This window comes from Erythrolamprus reginae, chromosome 10 (genome assembly GCF_031021105.1).
Source record: "Erythrolamprus reginae isolate rEryReg1 chromosome 10, rEryReg1.hap1, whole genome shotgun sequence".
Classification (NCBI taxonomy): Eukaryota; Metazoa; Chordata; class Lepidosauria; order Squamata; family Dipsadidae; genus Erythrolamprus; species Erythrolamprus reginae.
The window spans coordinates 16,699,092-16,720,868 of NC_091959.1; the positions used below are offsets into that span (position 1 = coordinate 16,699,092).

Consider the following 21,777-nt stretch of genomic DNA (forward strand, 5'->3'; position numbering starts at 1 on the left):
CCTCCCTCCCCCTCCCACTTTCTCGGCTTCTCTCTCCCTCCTCCTCCTTCAGGTGAATCCACAAAGGACTCTGCTCAGAAGCCGATGACGCTCCAGCAGGGAGAATTCCCATTGGTGCTGCCCCTCGTTCTGGCCCCTCCCACCTCCAACGGCAGAGATAAACGCTTCCTCGAGACGCCCCCGCCCCATGCAGAACCGGTAGGGACTTCCATAGACGCCGGCAGCAGCGAGGGCAGCAGCAACACCCGCAGCGCCTCAGCCATCCCTGCAGAGCAGAATCCTCTCGGGCGGAGGGGCGGAAAGGCTGCACGTTAAGACACAGCACCGAGACAACGGACCTTTTGGCTGCACGCTGCATTGCAAGGGATCTTTTTCCATTTTCTTTTTTCTTTTTCATGTTTTATTTATTGTTTTTGGTATATAAAGAAAAACATCTACTTACAGACCATTGCCCTTTTTTAAAATATACAATTATCATTTGTCTTCACTTCTGTAATAAAAGAAAGAAAAATGGGAAACTTACTTCAATCCAAAAAGAAAGATATTAAAATACAAAAAAAAATGTGAGCATATACATGTGTATTTACAATAAGCCATTTGAAGGGTTCGAGGGAAGGAAGAAGGGAGGAAAGGCAGGGGCTTTACCTCAGGCAGCCTGGGCCCACCTTCTTCCAGCTGGGGGCTCCCAGGTGGAATTGACCACAGCCACTGCCCCCGGCTGCAGCAGAAGATGCACCCTGTCAATCATGCCACCAGCGGGAAGAAATCCTCTAGGAAGGGCCCCCAGAAAGACCGTGGGGGGGGGTGCTTTTGCTGCTGGCTGGGCCAGTGAGATTCAACTTCTGCAACCGCCATGGTACTTGTTGCCCAACCCTGGGGGGAGGGGCTGGGGGAGCAGTTTGGGGCTTTGGGGGGACCTGCAGGGGGGTCCCCAGGGGGCCTTTCTGAGTCTCCCCTTTGGCAGAGACCCTTGACGGGGGAGACCCGAAGATGCTGCTCAAAGGGCCTTCCTTTTTATTATCATCCAGTGCCATTAGTCATCAAGTTACATCTAATTGGATATTAGAGAATACAGAATCTTATTGGCTGGTTCAATGCATGGATTGCCTCATGTTTGCCTCGTGGACAGTGAATGATCAATTGATGTTGTTCCTTAAAGCCATTGCCTATGTGCTTTATGGAGGTCTCCTCCAGAGCTGCTTGCAACTGATAAGGAAGCATGAGGGAGAAATGTATGGAATGTCACCTATCAGCCTAATTGTTGATCTGGTGCTTACAGAAAGTCACATAGACAAAGGATCATACAGGTCAGAGAGCTTATCACAGAATGCCGCATATATCTAGCGTGGTTTGCCAGCCACTAGTGGGCGCTATTCTGTCTCCACAGAAAGGAAAGGAGTAAGAGGGAAAGAAAGGGAAGGGAAAAGAAGCTACCTTGCTCAGATGTTCTTGAAAGCAAATCCAGGCGAGAGCGCAATGAATGCTATTGTGTGCGCAATATATGAGCGCAAAGAGTTATTGTTAATGGCGATTATTCTGAGCAGAGTCAGGTTACAAGCGGTGTGCCACAAGGGTCTGTTCTGGGTCCTATTCTTTTTAATATGTTTGTGAGTGACATAGGGGAAGGTTTGGTAGGGAAGGTTTGCCTATTTGCCGATGACTCTAAAGTGTGCAATAGGGTCGATATTCCTGGAGGCGTCTGTAATATGGTAAATGATTTAGCTTTACTAGATAAATGGTCAAAGCAATGGAAACTGCAGTTTAATGTTTCCAAATGTAAAATAATGCACTTGGGGAAAAGGAATCCTCAATCTGAGTATTGTATTGGCAGTTCTGTGTTAGCAAATACTTCAAAAGAAAAGGATTTAGGGGTAGTGATTTCTGACAGTCTCAAAATGGGTGAACAGTGCAGTCAGGCGGTAGGGAAAGCAAGTAGGATGCTTGGCTGCATAGCTAGAGGTATAACAAGCAGGAAGAGGGAGATTATGATCCCGCTATATAGAATGCTGGTGAGACCACATTTGGAATACTGTGTTCAGTTCTGGAGACCTCACCTACAAAAAGATATTGACAAAATTGAACGGGTCCAAAGACGGGCTACAAGAATGGTGGAAGGTCTTAAGCATAAAATGTATCAGGAAAGACTTAATGAACTCAATCTGTATAGTCTGGAGGACAGAAGGAAAAGGGGGGACATGATCGAAACATTTAAATATATTAAAGGGTTAAATAAGGTCCAGGAGGGAAGTGTTTTTAATAGGAAAGTGAACACAAGAACAAGGGGACACAATCTGAAGTTAGTTGGAGGAAAGATCAAAAGCAACATGAGAAAATATTATTTTACTGAAAGAGTAGTAGATCCTTGGAACAAACTTCCATCAGATATGGTAGATAAATCCACATTAACTGAATTTAAGCATGCCTGGGATAAACATATATCCATCCTAAGATAAAATACAGAAAATAGTATAAGGGCAGACTAGATGGACCATGAGGTCTTTTTCTGCCGTCAGACTTCTATGTTTCTATGTTTCTATGAACGCGACCCAACCAACCAAACTCTTCAAGCAAAAACATCTCAACCCCCCTCCGGTAAAAAAATAATTTCATTACTCGATCTACATAATTTAACAATCCTCTTCGTTCCTCCTTTGTTCATCCTCACCCATCTTGATCGCATTGGGATGCTTTAATGTCTAATCCTCACTTAGTCATGAAAATCATCTGACTCAGAGTTCTAATCCTCCCTTAGCGTATGAACATCCTGGATGACTTTGGACCAATCACCAGGAGACTCCTGAGTTCCAGTCCCGCCTAATGCTTTTTGATTGGGAGTATGAAACTTGCAAAAAAAATTCTCAGATTAATGTGGGATGCCAGAATTGGGGGCTCCTAGAATGTAAGATGGCTCAGTGTCCAATCTTGTGTGATGAGATGGAGGAAAGTGAAATCGAGGGGAAATGCCTGTTCCATGTTGGGCAAAGCCATAATTCTCCACCTTCTGCTTGTGGGAGAGCCAGAGGTATCTGTGTGGTTACTGTGCATCTTGGACTTATCTCCTTAAAATGGACATTGCAAAGGGATTCCATTCGCTATTAGGAGCCATTTTGAGACCTAAACATTGATTCCCAATTGATCAGCAATCGGTGTGGTTGGAGAGCAGAACAGTTTCCATGGGAGCCTCTTCCAGAAATCTATATGTTTCCACCAGTGATGAGATTCAGCCAGTTTGCAACACTTCAGGAGAACCGGTTATTAACTTTCTGAGCACTTTGGCCAACTGGTTGTTGGAAGAATCATTAGGGCAGAGAACAGGTCATTAAATTACTTGAATCCCACCACTGGTTCCCACCCCTATTCACCCCTTTCTGAGACCTGGATGAATATTATGCAGCATTGAACTTTTGTGACCTGCCTTTAGACAGGATCCCTTCCATCTCCTCCTGGGAGAGACTCAAGGTCTCCTTTCTCTGGACATCTTTTCCAACCCTTCACACATAAGACGAGCTTGGAAGAGAAACAGAGAAAATTCTTTAGGCAAAAATTGTAGAGTGGAAAATTAAAGGGCCAGAAAACTGGTATTTTATTTCTCTGCTTGAAAGAAAAAAAAAAACACAGTGGAAATTCATTATAAACTTTTTTTTTTAAAGTTTTTTATTACATATATACACATTTACACAAGATAAATGTTTTACATCATATATTGATACAAAGCCAAATCAACACATAACAGACAAACAGACAAACAGAAAAGAAAAAAAAGAAAGAAAAACAAACAAAAAGAATTCTTAAACTATAGTTACTTATTTAAGTACATTGTTAGCAACATCTATTCGCTTAGCATATTATATAGTGTTTGTACTTATATTCCCTTTAGGAGGTAAGTTATGGATGACTTTTGATTTTAAATTATTTTCTGGTGAAGCGTGTTGTAACCTCAGTATTTACCATTTTCTCTTGTAGGTTATCACTATTCTTTAAATCATTTATTTTTTTCTTATCCGCCTTCTTTCATTCATATTTGATTTCTTTAAGATCATACAAATCTTTCTTTAAAAGTTTTTTGTGTATACAGTATATCTTATATATTTTTTCCTATGTAATAAAAAGGATATAAAGTATTGTTAGTCTTGTGTTTTCTTTTGAGTTTTATTTCTTCTCTTAAACCAATTATAAAGGTATTTCCAGGTTTTATTATGTTCGGAGTCTTCTTTGTTTTTTAATTTAATTGTTAGTGCATCTGATTCAGCACAGTCTAAAAAATTTTTTATTATCAAATCGTCGTCTGGGGGTTCGGGTTGCTTCCATTGTTGGGCTATTGCTATTCTAATTGCTGTCAATATATGTATTAATAAGTAATGTTTGTTTTTATCTATTTTTTGGTCTATGATTCCAAGGAGAAAGGCTTCGGGTTTTTTGTTTATTTTCATTTGTAATATCTCTTCTATCCAATTCTGCATTTTAGTCCAATTTTTTTAAATTTTTGGGCAGGTCCACCAAATGTGGTAATACGGTAGGTCCCTGTTTTTTTACATCTCCAGCATTTCGGATTTATTCCTTTGTACATTTGCGTTAGTCTTGCCGGTGGGAGGTGCCACCGGTAATACATTTTATATATATTTTCCCTAAAAGCTGTTGACCTCGTTAATTTATAATTTTTGGTCAAGATTGTTTCCCATTTGTCTAAATTTATACTATAACCAAAATTTCTGCCCCAACTGTGTATGTTATTTTTAACAATATAGTCCTCCATTTTGTAATGTAACATATATCTATATATTTTGGAAATCATTTTCTTATCCTGGCCTAAAATTATCTTATCTAATTCTATCTCTTTTATTTGTATCTCTTTTCTTTTCCCTTCTTGATATTTTGATTTAATTACATTGTATGTCCACCAATCAATTTTTATTCCAATTTCTTCTAGTTGTTCCCTTGTTTTTAGTTCCCCGTTTTTTTCTAATGTTTGGTAATAATTTAGCATTTTATTTAGCTCTCTCGAATTTGGGTATACCGTCGCCTCTAAGCTAGAATACCATTTTGGAATTTGGTGATAATACATTTTTTGATTTTTTTCCAGGTTGTGTATAGTGAATTCCTAATTATGTGCTGTCTGAAGTAACTATGTGTTTTTTCTTTATTCTCCCATAAGATAGCATGCCACCCAATTCTCATATCGTGTCCTTCTAGTATTAATAATCTTTTGTTTACTAGTTTAAACCATTCTCTCAGCCAGTCCATGATCGATGCGTTGTAATATGTTTCAAAATCAGGTAGCCCAAATCCTCCCTGTTTAATATTATCTTGTATATATTGAATTCTGATTCTAGGTTTTTTCCCAGCCCAGACAAATTTTGTAATCATTTTGTTCAATTTTTGAAAAAATCTTTTTCTTAGTATAATTGGGATCGTATAATTGGGATCGTTCTAAATTAACAGGTTGTTAAATTACTTGAATCCCACCACTGGTTCCCACCCCTATTCACCCCTTTCTGAGACCTGGATGAATATTATGCAGCATTGAACTTTTGTGACCTGCCTTTAGACAGGATCCCTTCCATCTCCTCCTGGGAGAGACTCAAGGTCTCCTTTCTCTGGACATCTTTTCCAACCCTTCACACACAAGACGAGCTTGGAAGAGAAACAGAGAAAATTCTTTAGGCAAAAATTGTAGAGTGGAAAATTAAAGGGCCAGAAAACTGGTATTTTATTTCTCTGCTTGAAAGAAAAAAACACAGTGGAAATTCATTATAAACTTTATTTTTTTAATATACTTTATTTTTAAAAATTTTGTTGCAAAATACAGAAACAAAAATAATAATTATGTCAGACTGAAATTCCAAACACCTGTTCTGCTGAACACTTTCTGCAAAGGAGGTTTTATCAGGAAATAAATAAAGAATTAGATATACCGGTAAGTAAAAAAACTTAAAAAAAAAGAATGAATAATATACAGGGGTGGACAAAAAATGGAAACACTTGACTTTTTGGCATCATAATGTTTGAACATGTTTAAATCAATGAAAACATGACATATTTTAATGTTTTTTTTAAAAAAAATTCTGTTATTTGATGTTTTTTTTAAACAGAAATTTAAGGAAATTGATTATAATATTCTAGAAATGGCAAACCTCTTAGACTGTCAAAGAAGCCAAATTGTTGGTGCTTGAATGGCAGGTGCTAGTGTAACAGAAAGTGCCCGAATGTTTGGCATTTCAAGAGGTAATGTCTCAAAAGTAAAGACTACTTTTGAAAGAGAAGGGAAAACGTCCTCAGCCAAGCACAGGTCTGGTCAAAAGTCAAAGTTGTCTGAGAGAGACCGTAAGACTCTAAAGCAAATTGTTAGAGCGGATTGCAAGACCACAGCTCCTAAAATCACTGCAGAGTTCAATAGACATGTACAGAACACAGTTTCCACAAAAACTGTTTGAAGGGAGCTTCACAAATCTGGATTCCAAATTTTTCAAGGTGTTTCCATTTTTTAATCCACCCCCTGTAGATATGATTTTCTATGGTTTTCTTTGACTCCAGCATACTATCTAAATGGAAATCAAATGAAAGTCACATTAACAATTTTCCCAATATCACAATGGTGTAATATATCATGTTTTACATTTGTTCTGGTTTTGAGATGCTCCTTTGTGTTCAGGTCTGGTCTCAGAAGGATAATGTAGCACTTGGGGATGAAGATGCAGCCCAGCAGACCAGCACTGGAGGCCAGGATGGAGAAGACCTGGACAGCCACCATGTATTTCCCTTTGGTGCTCAGGTAGGTGGGCACAAAAGTCACCCAGACACTGCAGAAGACCAGCATGCTGAAGGTGATTAGCTTGGCTTCGTTGAAGGCCCCAGGCAGATTCCTGGCCAGGAAAGCCACCGTGAAGCAGATGGCAGCCAGGAAGCCCATGTAGCTGAGGGTGACATAGAACATGACAACAGCCCCTTCGTTGCATTGCAGGATGATCTCTCCATGCTGGGAGTGGGGGTCAGATTCAGGGAAGGGGGGAGAAACTGCCAACCAGATGGAGCAGATGACAATTTGGACAGCAGAAGAAGAAAGGATGATGGAGTTGGCCAAGCCCTTCCCCAACCATCTCTTCACCTGGTTTCCTGGTTTTGTTGCCAGGAAAGCCAGCACCACCATAATGGTTTTGGCCAAGAGAGAAGAAACGGCAACTGAGAAGATGATGCTGAAAACTGTCTGTCGGAGAAGGCAGGTGGCTTTCCTTGGTTGACCAATGAAGAGAGAAGAAGACAAGAAGCAAAGCAGGAGGGAGACCAGGAGGATGTAGGAGAGGTCCCGGTTGTTGGCTTTGACCATGGGAGTTTCTCGGTAGTTAATGAAGAAGATTAAAACAAAGCCTGTGGTTAGGAAGAAAAGTAGGGCAATAGAGACCAGGATAATGCCCAGATGTTCTTCATAAGACAGAAAGGTTATAACTTTAGGGATACATTGGATTCTGTCCTCATTTGGATATTTATCATCTGGACACTTGGTGCATTTTTTAGTATCTGAAAAATAGAAAGTAACATTTCTTTAATATTTTGGTTTTTTTAAATTACAAGAAATAACATTTTTGGACAATGCCTAATTCCAGGAACATTTTCCACGATGTATATCTAAACAATTCCATTAAAGAAAGGTAAGAAGGATATTTTTAAAAATGTAGCTAGGTATCTGAAGGTGATGGAAGTCCTAGGATGTTAATTATTTCCTGTGTAATGTTTACAATCTTCATAGGAACCTATATTATTAGAGGCTAATAATGAATCAAAACATCTGTTTAGGCAAACATCCTGAGTCCTGCTCCATGGCAGTTAAAGGGACTTGGAGGATGCCTACGGTATCCTGTGACATCTGGAAACAGTATGGAATTAAGGAGAAACTTCCTAACAATGAGAACAATTAACCAGTGGAACAGCTGCCTTCCAGAGGTTTGGGATTCTACAATGTTGGAGGTTTTTAAGAAGAGACTGGACAGACACTTGTTTGAAATGGTATAGGTCTGTGATGGCAAACTATGGCATGGGTGCCAGAGGTGGCAGGCAGAGCCTCACTGTGGGCATTCGTGCCATTGCCAGCTGATCTTATGATTTCCAGTGTACATGCCAGTCTTTGCAGGCACTGGAGCACTGGGGAAAAGCCTGAAAAATCATCCAGAAAACAGCCAAAAGAAAAACAGTTTTCTGATGATTTTTTTGGACCAAAAATGACCTGAAAATGAGCCAGAAAATGGCCCGAAAAATGGCCAAAACTGGCATATGCACACTGGACAGCTGGTCTTTGGGTTTCTGATGCTCTAGCATGTGTATCTGCATGTTCTGGTTTGGGCATTCGGTGCCAAAAAGGTTAGCTATTACTGCTATAGGTTCTCCTGTTTGAGCAGGGGGGTAGAGTAGAAGACCTCCAAGGCCCCTTCCAGCTCTATTTTGATTGATCGATTGATCGATATGACTGGCAGAATATTTGTGTAATGAGTTCCCCCCAAAACTATTCACAACACCACATTTTGGACTTTCTCAGTGATCCTCAAGGGGAGGCCAATATACAGTGAATTGCAAAGTCTTTCAGAAGGTAGACCTAAAAGAATTCATTAAGTTTCAAAGATCTCATATGTTCCTAGAAAGTAGCATTTATCCAAACGAAAAAGCTGAAGCGATATTTACTCCCACCCCATTAGTAAAGTTTGCTCTGTCTTCCACCCCCTCCTCCCATCTCTTCCCAGCCCTCCTTCAAAGTCTTTTTGGTTTACTTCCTTTTAGATAAGAAATTGTGGAAGTTAAAAATAAAAATACAGGTTTGCTTCAATCTGCCTTTTAACTTGCACTTTCACAAAAAGGTTCTAGATGGATCCAGTTCTACAAAGCCTCCCATTTTCCTCAGTGTCACCCACCTTCTTGAGTGGAGAATGTCCCCTCTGGACAAGGAATGCAGTCGTAGCAACAAACTGGCTCTCCTTCTCGAGCCTTCTTGACAAATCCAGGATGACAACTTTCCACACATTTGGACTCAGGCAGGGACTGAGCAGAAAAAAGAGAATGTATTAGGAAATATGTTAGGACTCTCCATCCATAGAAAACGGAGGTAAAAATGGATGGAGACAAGTAGCCTCTGATCTTCACAGAGATAAACATAAAACCTCTGACTAAACTAAATAGATACAGGAGATATAACAACTTGCAAATTCTTCATTTAATTCCTCCTTTTTGCTTTTGGAATGTAACATTACAATAAAGTACTTTTCTGAGCCGCCCCAAGTCCTTGGAGAGGGCGACATACAAATCTAATAAATTATTATTAATTATTATTATTATTATTTAATAAAGTGTGCAGGGATGGAATTGCAGGAAAAAAAAATAGGTATGAGGATAAATTCATATTAAAACTGAGAATAGTTTACCATAAAGGGTTTAGGAAACTTATTCAGTTTTTTAATGTAGAATAAAACTGTAATGAAGAAACCTTTGACCAGTAAGATCTGGAAAGATTTCCATAAAACATGGCAAAGCTGGTCCACTTAGATCATGTCTACTGAAGAACTTCCATTAGATGACACCAACTGGCTTGGAAGGCCAACCACTCTCGAGACTCTAGGCTTTCCCCACTTGAAATGGAACCTCAGGCTTTGGAAAACAGAAAAGACTGCAAAAATTCTCCCACCTTATTAAGTAACTTCAGCCGTGAAAGCACATCTTGGTAGATAGAAATTCTCTGTCTTTCAAAATATGCCAGAGTCTCTTTCTTGACATCCTCCTTGGGGAGAACCAAGTAGCAGAAAATGATCAGATCTGCTTTTATCTCTCCATTTTGGTCCAAGTACAGTTTAAAGTGTGAAATATTCCAATATTCATTCTTCTCCAGAAAGGGATGAATCTAAAATGGGAACATCCAGGAATTTGAAATACAGAAAGCATTGTTTCTTATCCCACATTCAGTCTTTTTTCTACAATTGTCTAATGTCCAAATATGGTTAAATAATACTGCCATTATCTTCAAAAGTGAGCAAAAAAGTTTCAGAAAAAATAGTCAATCATATACTGACAAAATATAGAGAAATATGATTGACACACTTGGTCAAATATAGAGAACATTCTTGAGCAGATGACAACTAAAATGAACAGAGAAAAAAAGGTTATTCATAAACACTTTAGAAACCACAGGTAGATTCCCAGAAAGCATGGGTTTATCAAGAAGAAAGGTGTCAGGCTATTCTTCTCCCTAGTCATCCTGATGAAAAACACCTCCAGATGTACTTGACTGTAATGCAATATTAAACAAATGTTGCAAATCTGAAAGAACAAATCTGCTTTGGTCGCGCTGATGGATGATCTCTGGCGGGCCCAGGACAGGGGTTTATCCTCTGTCCTGGTGCTCCTTGACCTCTCAGCGGCTTTTGATACCATTGACCATGGTATACTTCTGCGCCGGCTGGAGGGGCTGGGAGTAGGAGGCACTGTGCTCCAGTCGTTCTCCTCCTACGTCTCCGGTTGGTCACAGTCGGTGTTAGTGGGGGGTCAGAGGTCAACCACTAGTCGCTCCCTTGTGGGGTGCCTCAGGGGTCGGTCCTCTCCCCCCTACTATTTAATATCTACATGAAACCACTGGGTGAGATCATCCAAGGGCATGGGGTGAGGTGTCATCAGTATGCCGATGATACCCAGTTATACATCTCCACCCCATGTCCAGTCAACAAAGCAGTGGAAGTGATGTGCCGGTGCCTGGAGGCTGTTGGGGTCTGGATGGGTGTCAACAAGCTCAAACTCTACCCAGACAAGACGGAGTTGCCTCCCAAGGACAATTCCATCTGTCCGTCCATTACCCTGGGGGGGGAATTGTTGACCCCCTCAGAGAGGCTTCGCAACTTGGGCGTCCTCCTCGATCCACAGCATACACTTTATATAGTAGATTATCAGGAGTGGGCTACTGTCCGGATGGGGGAGAATGCAGTGGGGTAGCGAAAATGGAGCTCCACCCCAGAACACCCAATTTGCACTGAAAGATGTTGAAACAAAATGCATAAGCCACACCCACAGTGTGGTAGTGAAACTTTTGGTAGCCCATCACTGCCCACACTGGATGTTCTAAAGATTATGGATAACCATTTGACTACAGATCCATATGAAAACAAGTGTGCAGAGGGTTTGGGAGGTCTGCAAAATGATCCTGGGGGCTGAGGAAGGGCAAAACGTTTTTTTTTCTAATTTACCACTTTGAAATCTTGGTGTGTTTTATGCACAGGTGCATCTTATAGTCCCACACTGGAAGTTCTAAAGATGTTGAGTAATAATCTGTCTGAAGTGGTGTGGGGTTTCCTGCCTAGGCAGGGGATTGGACTAAAAAAACTCCAAGGTCCCTTCCAACTCTGTTATTCTATGTTCTAATAGAGGGATCCTCAAATTATGGCCTGTGGGCTGGATATGACCCACCAATGCAAAGTATCCAGTCCACAGAGTGGTGGAATTAAGCCCTGCCCTTTGTCCCACCTCTCACCATTGGCCTTAACTTCCTGCGAGCATCTATTCCAGTGGCACTTCTTTCACTGGTTGAGCTGCCCTTCTGATGACACAGCTGCTGCCAGTGTGGGAGTGGGGGAGGGGCTGCTTTGAAAAGTAGCCCTTTAAAAGTGGGTGGGTGGGTGGGGGTCATGTCTCCTAGATTTTTCAAAATCAGCTAACACTAATTCAAGTGCAACCGCAGTATAATGCCTGAAGGAGAATTCACCCACTGCTTTGGTTCTTGCCATATATAAAGTCCATCCACCAAATTAGTGGCTGAAGAATTTTGGTAGCTTTCATGTGTGTGGATACATGTGCACAAGTGTGGCAAGAAGGAAATCAGTTTGAATTCTCCTTCTGGCTTAAATTCCCAAATAGCTAAAAGAAGGAGGCTGGTCTCCCCTCCCTCCCTTGGCCCCTCCCCTGCTGGCAGGCACTCACAGCTCTGCAAAGCCAGAAGCCTTTGGCTGGAACCGAAGGGGAAGGACCCACGTGGGCTCCTAGAGAGGAGAAGGGAGGGGCCTTGACTGACAGCTTCTCTCAGCCTCTCATGACTTCTGTGCTCTGTGATCATGAGATATTTTGAAGGAAATCCTGTTTCTTTCATTCTTTTCTTAATGGCCTGTTTTGAGGAGCCTGAAGCTGCTGTTGTAATGAAGTTAGGCAAGTGGCAAGGAAGTTTGGGTTCTTTTTCCCTTTTGGGGGGGGGTGTCTTGTTAAGTAAATAGATTCCTCGGGATGAGAGAGTACAGCTTAGGAAGGAGAAAGTCAAAAAAATTGGACTGTTAACTGGGACACGGCCACCCAGTCACATGATCCTGCCTCCCAACCATCTGAGGGACTATCAATCAGCCCCCTGTTTAAAATGTTTGAGGACCCCCGTTCTAGTATTCAACTGGGGGACAGTATAGGTGTATGTGGTTTTGGCTGTTTTTAATGCACAATTTTAAAAAAATGTTTCATCCAATTTTTGTCTTTGTAATTGTTCAATTTTTTGAAGCTTGTTTTTTACCTTTTTAAATAAGATAAAATTTAATGAGCGGAATATCAAGTTGGCAGAAAAAATATGTATGATTTCCACAGAGAGGAGGGTGCAGGAGTAAAAAGCAGTATAAAAACATCTTCTTCTTTTTTTTAGCAAGTAGGACTGGTAGTTAACTGGAAACAGAATATGAGTCAGCAGGGAGATGTTCTTGGAAAGAAGGCAAAGGCAGCCATAAGAATCTCAGGAAATGAACGTTCTTATTTGCTGAGACCCCAACTCAAGGACTAAGTCCCCTTTCAGGCACCAGGCTTTAACTGGGATTCCTGCAGAGAGGAGGGGTTGGGCTAGATGGTCTCAGGGTCTCCTCCAAATTTATAAAGGTAAAATTCCACAACCCTAATCACAAACCTATACATACAGGATTTTATTTTAAACAAGAATGCAGTATTTTCAATTAACAGTGTTTAATATCAAAATGCCATGGTATCTAATCTTTGATAGGGCTGGGTCCTACCGGTCCAGTATGGGTGCATCAGTAGTGACCTGCTGGTGATGTCATATTTTTCAATTTTGGGAGGATTTCTTTATTTTTTCCTTCACCTGAACATGCGTAGAAGCCAGTTTTCAGCAATGTGCATGCATCACCATTTTGTTTGGGGTGGGCTTTTAATTTTTTCCCCTTTTGAGCATGTGCTGCAGCTGCCATCTGTTTTTCAGTTTGGGGTTTTTTTTTTTGCCATGCTGTGCAGGAGGAAGCAAACTGGTAGAAATTACAACCCACCCCTGCTTCCAGAGTCCCCCATGCCTCTTTTCACTCCCAGGGGGATGTAGGAAGGCATCCTAAGCCCAAAACGGGGCAGGGAGGGTGAGGGTGATGTGTTGGTATGGCAGTCCCCTCAATTTTTCAACTCCTTACACCCTATTGTAGTAGAAGGAAAGGAATGGAAGGAAAGGAAAGGAGGAAAGGAAAGAACAGGGGAGGGAGGGAAGGAAGGAAGGAAGGAAGGTAGGAAGGAGGGCAGTCCTCTCAATTTCTCAACTCCTTACAAATCATATTGTAGTAGGGGAAGGAAAGAAGGAAAGGAAAGAAAAGGGGTGGGAGGGAAGGAAGGAAGGAAGGAGGAAGAAGTTTGGGTGGGTAGGATGTGAAAAAAAGAAAGGGGAGAAAGAAACAAAGAAAAAGAAGCAAAGGAGAGGAAGGCAGGAAGGAAGGAAAGAAGGAAGGAAGGAAGGGAGGGAGGAACAAAGGAACGAAGGAGGAGGAAGGTTTGGTGGGTGGGTAGGTGTGTGGAATGAAGGAAGCGAGAGAGGAAGGAAGGAAGAGAGGGAGGACAGACGGACGGACGGACAGATGGACGGAGGGAGAGAGGAAAGAAGGGAGGAGGGAGAGAGGAAGGAAGGAAGGAAGGCATACATGAGAAAGAGAAAGAAAGACAAAGGAAGAAAGAGAGAAAGAGACAAACTCTGGTATTATTTTTAATTGTTCCATTTTTTATCATGAGTTAATATTTTATATTATTTTACAATGATTTTACTGCCTTTCTTTTGCCTAGGGCTACCACATATTTTCCAGGGATTTACATGCATTCAATGTTTTTACTCCAGACCACAAATATAGGTATGTTTATTTTATACATCCAGTTGCATGTCCAGCTTAATATTCTATTCCATTCCATAATCAGCCACATCAGCCATAACACTAATGACTATTTTGAATATGCAGGTTGTATTCCATGAATGACAATTTTATATGTGAAATTATGTCTGAAATATTTCTGCACCTTTATTGGTTCTAACTGTCAGGAAATGTTTCCTTAGTTTTAGGTGGCTTCTCTCTTTCTTCCTTTTCCATCCATTGCTTTCTGTTTTCCCTTCTGGTGCTTTGGAAAATACATTGCCCCCCCCCTCTTTCTGGCAGCCCCTTAAGAGCCTGTTGCCTCTCACACTCTTGGGCAAAGCATGGGAGCCATTTCCTCCTTTCAGGGGTCCATGAAAGGACATCTAGAGTATGTAAAGTTGGAGAAAAAGCGAACAACATTTTTGCAGAACTGTAGATTCATTGAAGCTAAGTGTGACAAGGAATGGCTGGGAGGGGAGGGACCAAGTGAGGCACCTCTTGATGTGAGTGACATTGAGTCGGCCTCACCCACCCAGTCACATGACCAACAAGCCTCGCCTGCTGAATCACATGACCATGAAGCCACTCCCGCCTAGTCACATGCCATCAAGCCACAACCACAAAATAAGTCACGCCCACAAAGTGATAGTAAAAAAATGAGGAATGCCCACCTCCCCACCCCATCCACTTTGGAACTATTATTCCCCGAGTAATTAAATTGGGCAGATCTGTTGAGGTGGTTCCCATCCTTCTCCCCTGGATTCCTTCTCCAAAAGATCTAAGATTCATGGATCCATATCAGCACCCCCTACCTGCCACGGCTGCAGCCTTGGAGACCCCAACCTCTTTTCTCCCTCCTTCCTTCTCCTCCTTGATCTGGGGGAATAAGCAACATGCAAGATCTGGGCCAGAGCCTTCATGCGGCTGTAAAATAAATAGTTATTTCTGTTCCTTTTCCTCTGGGTCTCCAGTGGGGCTTTCTGGGTGCATCTTCTGCGGCCTTTGACAGAAAAGACGTTCTTTGAAAGAGAACAGAGAAAATAATGATCTTGAAACTTTTCTTCCACAAAGAAATGGGGTTTAAAGGCTTCATCTTTTGTCCTTTCTTTGTCCAGAAAAGCAAACTTCAAAATACTCTGGATGTATTTGAGAAGTCTGCGCTTGTCTATTTTATACCCCTTAAAAGTTGTGAGGATCCAGACTTTCCCTTCAATGAGCCCCGGCAAGCTCAGAAGTGTTTCATGGAAAGGAAGAATTCTGTCCCAAAGGGAATCATATTCAATGAAGTGAACAAAGACATTGACTTGTCTCCACTTAGAGAGGGCATCCCTGAGGGAGGCTGTAGGTTCAGTTGTTGAGAGTTGTTGTGATATAACCACACAAATTCCATTACTGACAAGCATAGGAGGGAAAGTCCTCATGAAATTCTCTCCCTTTTCTGTGTCTGAAGCAAAGAGGCCAATCAGGGTCCATCTGAAATGGAGGAGCAGTTGGACAATGGCTAGGTAGTGGAACCCTTCTTTGGTCCCCATCTGGTGGAAAAAGGGGAATTTGCTTTTATCACTCAGAGCCTCTGAAGCACTTAAATAATTGATCTGAAAAAGCAATGAAAATGCTGTGTTATATTTGGAGTCAGATCAAATCCAAAATATTACCGTAGATTTTAATAAATCCAGCCTGCTTCTCATGAATGGTATTAGAACAATTTGTAGGTTAGACATTGTTTGAAATATTAAAGACAGAATATTAGCAAGATTGTATAATAAAATGAAAAATAATAAAATTTAAAAACTATAAACAATGTGAACAATATTATTGTATCACCTCTACAATTTACCCCAGTTAGATTAACATTTTGAAATGCTGACTGAAGTATTATATTCCAATAAAGGGCTATTATAATTTTTGAGGATTAGTGCACCTTTTCTGTTTCTGTATCCCAGATTTTTCCTGAAGGAATCCTTTTAGCTTCTTCTCCCATTATACAAGAAACACACAGACCTCAGTTCCTAATATGATTTGTTAGTTGGATAATCCAAGATTTCTCTTTAATTGAAATTTTTGTCTCTTTTCAGAGTCTGCCAGTTTCCATAGATTAAATTTTATGCCAATATCCATATTCTCTGAATTTAGACAAAGCAGAAATTGTGTAAATTCCTGATACAACTGTAAGGACAGCAGCTGGAGTCCTTTGATCCACCCCACAGAGGCTGTGATTGGATTTCTCTCTGAAGCCCCAAACATCAGACGGATGTAAGAACATGGGGGAAATCTTGGCGTCTTACACTTTGATAATTGGGGCTGAGGAAGCTGGAGAGCTTTGAGCTTTTCATTTAAGCGCCACTTTCACTCATCCCCTTTCTGTAACTGAGCTCCTTTGATGTTGAGGGTCCATGATTCAGTCTCAGAGAAAACAACCCCAGGTAAGGAAAGTTGTTACACACTCTATTGGCTGACCAACTGTGGCTACCATGTCATTTCCCAAAGATCGTAACTTTTGAACTTGATTGATTAATTATCACATAATTATTATGACAAAAGAATCCAAGTCTTGTTCACAGGGTATACAATCCAATGTGTAAGTATGATTATATCATTTTGTTAGTGTAAACTAGTGTGTTCCAATAGGTATTTAGCGTGCTCAACATGCTAAATACCTATTGGAACACACTAGTTTACACTAACAAAATGATATAATCATACTTACACATTGGATTGTATACCTATAAAAGAACTTAAAAGAGAATAAAAGAATTGGAAGGGATCTTGGAAGTCTTCCAGTCTAACCTCCTTCTCAATCAGGGCACCCTATACAATATTATTCTATTCTATTCTATTCTATTATTCTATGCTATGCTATGCTATGCTATACAGTGTTCCCTCGATTTTTGTGGGTTCGAACTTCTCGAATAGCCTATACCATGGTTTTTCAAAAAATATTTATTAAAAAATATTTCATGGTTTTTTTTCTATACCACGGTTTTTCCTTCACGATGATGTCATACATCATCACCAAACTAATATTTTTTGCAAATAAATAACAAAAAAATAATTATTGTTAATAAATAATTATGTTTATAAATATCAGGATCACTGTGTCTTGTTCAATGGTGAGTACCAGTAATAATAGTGAGTAAATGGTTGTTAAGGGAATGGGAAACGGTAATTTTGGGGTTTAAAGTGTTAAAGGATGGCTTGTGATACTGTCTAGTTGCCAAAAATGGTGTATGAACGCATCCCCCGCGAAACTCGAGGGAATATACTATACTATGCTATACGATACGATACGATACTATTGCTAACATGTTTATTTATTTATTCGATTTTTATGCCGCCCTTCTCCTTAGACTCAGGGCGGCTTACAACATGTTAGCAATAGCACTTTTTTAACAGAGCTAGGCTATTGTCCCCACAATCCGGGTCCTCATTTTTCCCACCTCGGAAGGATGGAAGGCTGAGTCAACCTTGAGCCGGTGATGAGATTTGAACCGCTGACCTTCAGATCTACTTGTCAGCTTCAGTGGCCTGCAGTACAGCACTCTACCTGCTGCGTCACCCCGGCTCATGTTATAAGCCGCCCTGAGTCTAAGGAGAAGGGCAGCATTAAAATAATCGATTGAATGAATGAATGAATGAATGAATGAATGAATGAATGAATGAATGTATGAATGAATTATTCCAGACAAGTAGCCGTCTAGTCTCCTTTTAAAAACCTCCAGGGGTGGAGCACCCACAACTTCTGGAGACAAGTTATTCAACTGATTATTTGTTCTAAGTGTCAGGAAAGGTCTTCTTAGTTCTAAGTTGCTTCTCTCCTTGATGTCAGTGCCCCAAATAGCATTTGAGAAATACATCCAATTGCAGTCCAATTCTCTCAACCAAGGTTCAATTTATTAATAGAGCCATGTTGGTTACACTGTAACCATCACGATACTAACTTCCTTCCAGTGCCCCGCCCAGGTTAAGTTTCACCCCTTGTCCTCACACCCACAAGTTCATCACGAGGACCAGTCTGAGTGCAGGGATTCCACCGACCTCCTCCTTACATCCACCGGTGCAGAAGAAAGGATGACCTTGGACTCCAAGAAAGGAATTTGTTGTGGCTAGTAACTTTCCCTCTCGTACAAATACCCCTCCCAGTAACTGTTTCATCCTCTCAATAAGGAAGCTGATGCAAGGGGAACAGGCAACTCTCTTTATTAAAAACAAACAAGGAACAATGACTAAAACCTCTGGTAAATTCTGCACTCCGACGGCCCTGGCCACGCCTGGAAGATATTTGAGCCAATACATGATTAATAACTTATGCATTATTTCTTATAAAATCTATATAGCTTTTCACTCTACCTAAAACCTTCTGGTTCTTCTGCAAGAAATTCATTTTTGTCAAGTTTGACTAAGAGGATCATGGCATAAATTTTAGCCACAATTTGCTGTGAGCCGTCCTGAGTCCAAGGAGAAGGGCAGCATAGAAATCTAATAAACAAACAAACAAACAAACAAACAAACAAACAAACAAACAATATCTGCTAGTCCATTTGGTACATAATTGCTAGAGTCCTTTTTATTCCTCATTTTAGATAGATAAAATGCTACCATTGTCAACTTCAACCCAAGTGGATAGGGCGAGTCTTATTTATATCTGAAAATGAAGATGCCAATAGAGGCTCCAACAACCAGGGATATTTTTTGATGAATTAAATAATTGATAAAATGTCTTCGCCAGGGACTGTATTGCTTGCATTTCAGGCCTTTTATGATTAAGCTCAACATTTATTCATTTATTCATTTATTCATTTATTCATTTATTCATTTATTCATTTATTCATTTATTCATTTATTCATTTATTCATTTATTCATTTATTCATTTATTCATTCATTCATTCATTCATTATTTATTTATTTATTTATTTATTTATTTATTTGATTTTTTTATGCCACCCCTCTCCATGGACTCGGGGGGAGGGGGCTCACAACATGTCAAAAACAAAATATACCATATACATATCTAAAAATCCAATTAATATACTAAAAAAAAAATTAAAACTCTAATAAGATTTAAAATAATTCATTTTAAACATAAATGACAAGAACATAATGGGATATATTCAACATGAACATAATGGGATAAAATATTCACAATTTTGCTAATATGGAAAAAAGCAGCTCTATGGAGAAGACGTGATTCCATCTATTGCTCACCTACCACTCACTTTAGCAGGTGGACAAAAACAGACACAAACCTGAGGGACTTTGTAGGTACCTACTAATGTTGACATCTGGATGGAGATTTCTCTTTTAGTTTCATCTAGAAGAGCCAGAAGGTTCTCCTTCCTTCCACAGCCGTAGTTGGGGACATTGGCTTCTCCAGTGGAGAGAATGTCCAGCAAGGCATCTGAAGTTTGGAAAGTGCTCAGATAGTTGTCATGGATATTGTAGCCAAGTGTCTGGTTCTGCAGGAACTGGGAATTCTTGTTGATCAGTTGAATGTTGAAAATTAATGCTAAGCCATGATGAAAACCATAAACATCCCTATTGTAAAAAAATGTTATTATAATCAACAGCAACAACAAATACTTATTTTAATATATAATCCTCCAAAAGGCTACTCAGCCTTAAGCCAGTATTGAACCAAAAGCAGTGATCAGTTACACAAATATGGAAACTAGCTGAGGTACAGCGACTACAACTGATTCCACTAACTTAAATAAAATTCATTATTCAAGTGATTGACAGCCCTTTCAGCTTTTTTTCAGATCCCATTTTGGATTTGAGTCTCTTTCACAAAATTAGACAAAAGAGAGAAGCCATGGAAATCAAAATCATTCAGGAAATTAGACATATTCCCCAATATAGAAATAAATGAGGGGTGTGTGTGTGTTAGAAAATAAGGAGAGTGTTAGAATAGAGAGAGTGCAACTCCATCACCCTGAATGACTTACGGATCAGGGAAAACAAACTGAAGAGAAGGAGGCATGTTAAAATGCAACTTTGTATGCAATGTTTCCTTTCCAGTGCGGACTATACCAATGAGATGGTCTCCTGGGCTGTAAAAGCTCTGTGGTTTATTTTCGTCCTGGTGCTCCAAACTCAGTGGGCATTTCCTTCTCAGCTTCCCAGAGACTGGATGGGACAAAAGCAGCATCAGAAGCAGAAGCAGGAGGTCCATAATCCATGGGGTGAATCAATCAATCTCCTTCCTAAAGAAGAATTCAAAGGATTCTCACAAGGTGGAATATTATCCAGTTGTTTTCCTGATTGAAACACAGCTTCATGTGGAAAGAACAGAGAGGTACATGCAAGAGCACAGACTCTGCCAAACCCCAAACTCCATATTTCTCTGCCCAAAGTCTCCCCTGGAGGATTCAGCCAAAGAGCAGAGCTGAAACTTTGATCATAGTTCTTCCTCTCAGGAGAGCTCCCTGGATAATTCAACTTTTGGGAATTTTCTGGAGAGAAATGAAAGGGAAATCCTCCCCTTATGGCACATAATGGCAGGGGCAGAGATGGAATTAAATCGGTCATCTAGAATTGAGAGGTTTGGGAGTTCCATGCTTGAAACTGACCCTGGAGGGAATACAGGGCAACTGTGGCTGAGGAAACAAATAAATCTGAGATTTGTTGGCATGAAGACAAAATCCCAGGGGCCAGTTAATGCCAGAGCATCTCACAGATCTGAAATAGCTGCCTGCCGAGTTAAAGCCAACATGTATTTAACTTTATTTTGAACATTAAACTCAAAGGCCCCACACAAAAGGGCTGATGCAACTTTGGTGAAAAACTAGTTCCCAGAACTTTGCAGAGTTAAAAAAAACCTTTTCTCTCTCTCTCTCACACACACAGCCACGCAAATAGACACACACACACACACACAAACCCATAGAGAAGTTAGAAAAAAACTGGCTAGCTTAGCAACCTGAAAATGAGTGGACTTCAACTCCCACAATTCCACAGTAAGCACTCAGGGACCTTCCTTCCCTGGGCTTTTCCATGCTTTAGCTGTCTCTCTCGTTGCCTGTAAGGGGCAGTCTGTGCTCTGGCCGTTAAGTCATAACTGGCCTCCTCAGGCAGTGAGTAGGACAACTAAAGCTGGCAAAGACCCATCTCAGGTTTCTTTAGGCCCATTCTCACCAGGCCTTTTGAACATGTTTGTTTGAAGATAGATAGATAGATAGATAGATAGATAGATAGATAGATAGATGATAGATAGATAGATAGATAGATAGATGATAGATAGATAGATAGGAATGTGCAGATGTGGTCACATGTAGAACTACATTACCCAGAGTACAATTTCACTTCATTTCCCCTAATGAAAATGTCTTAAAGACACATGTCTCAATACAATCTCACTGTTTCTGCCTGTGGTGACTTTTTGGGGGTCAGAGGATGGCCACAGATAGGGTGGAAGGGAGGCCTTTTCCCCCTCCTGCCTCCGTCCTTCCCCCTTCCTCTGGGAAGCATCTTGAAGGGCTTTGGGCCTGTTGTGGCCCCTGTGAGGAAAAGGCCTTTCCGTTTAGAGGTGCCTTGGGGGCATAAATGCAGGCAGCCCTCAACTGATGACGGTTCCCTTAGAGACCATTTGTAGAAAGAAGGCACTCAGGACCATTTTCCATCCCTATGACCCTTGCAGCATCCCCAGGGTCACGTGATTGACATTCTGATGCTTTGCGGCTG

General features: G+C 40.6%; 1 protein-coding gene across 1 annotated transcript; it reads right to left on the bottom strand.

Moving 5' to 3' along the window:
* Positions 1 to 6,550: 6,550 nt before the first annotated feature.
* LOC139173190 (vomeronasal type-2 receptor 26-like) lies at positions 6,551 to 15,631 on the bottom strand. Its single transcript, XM_070762788.1, has 4 exons — positions 14,912 to 15,631; positions 9,662 to 9,874; positions 8,895 to 9,021; positions 6,551 to 7,512 (listed from the first exon to the last, which is right to left on the bottom strand). Exons 1-4 carry the CDS (start codon positions 15,629 to 15,631, stop codon positions 6,551 to 6,553), a joined length of 2,022 nt encoding a protein of 673 aa, XP_070618889.1.
* Positions 15,632 to 21,777: the final 6,146 nt, after the last annotated feature.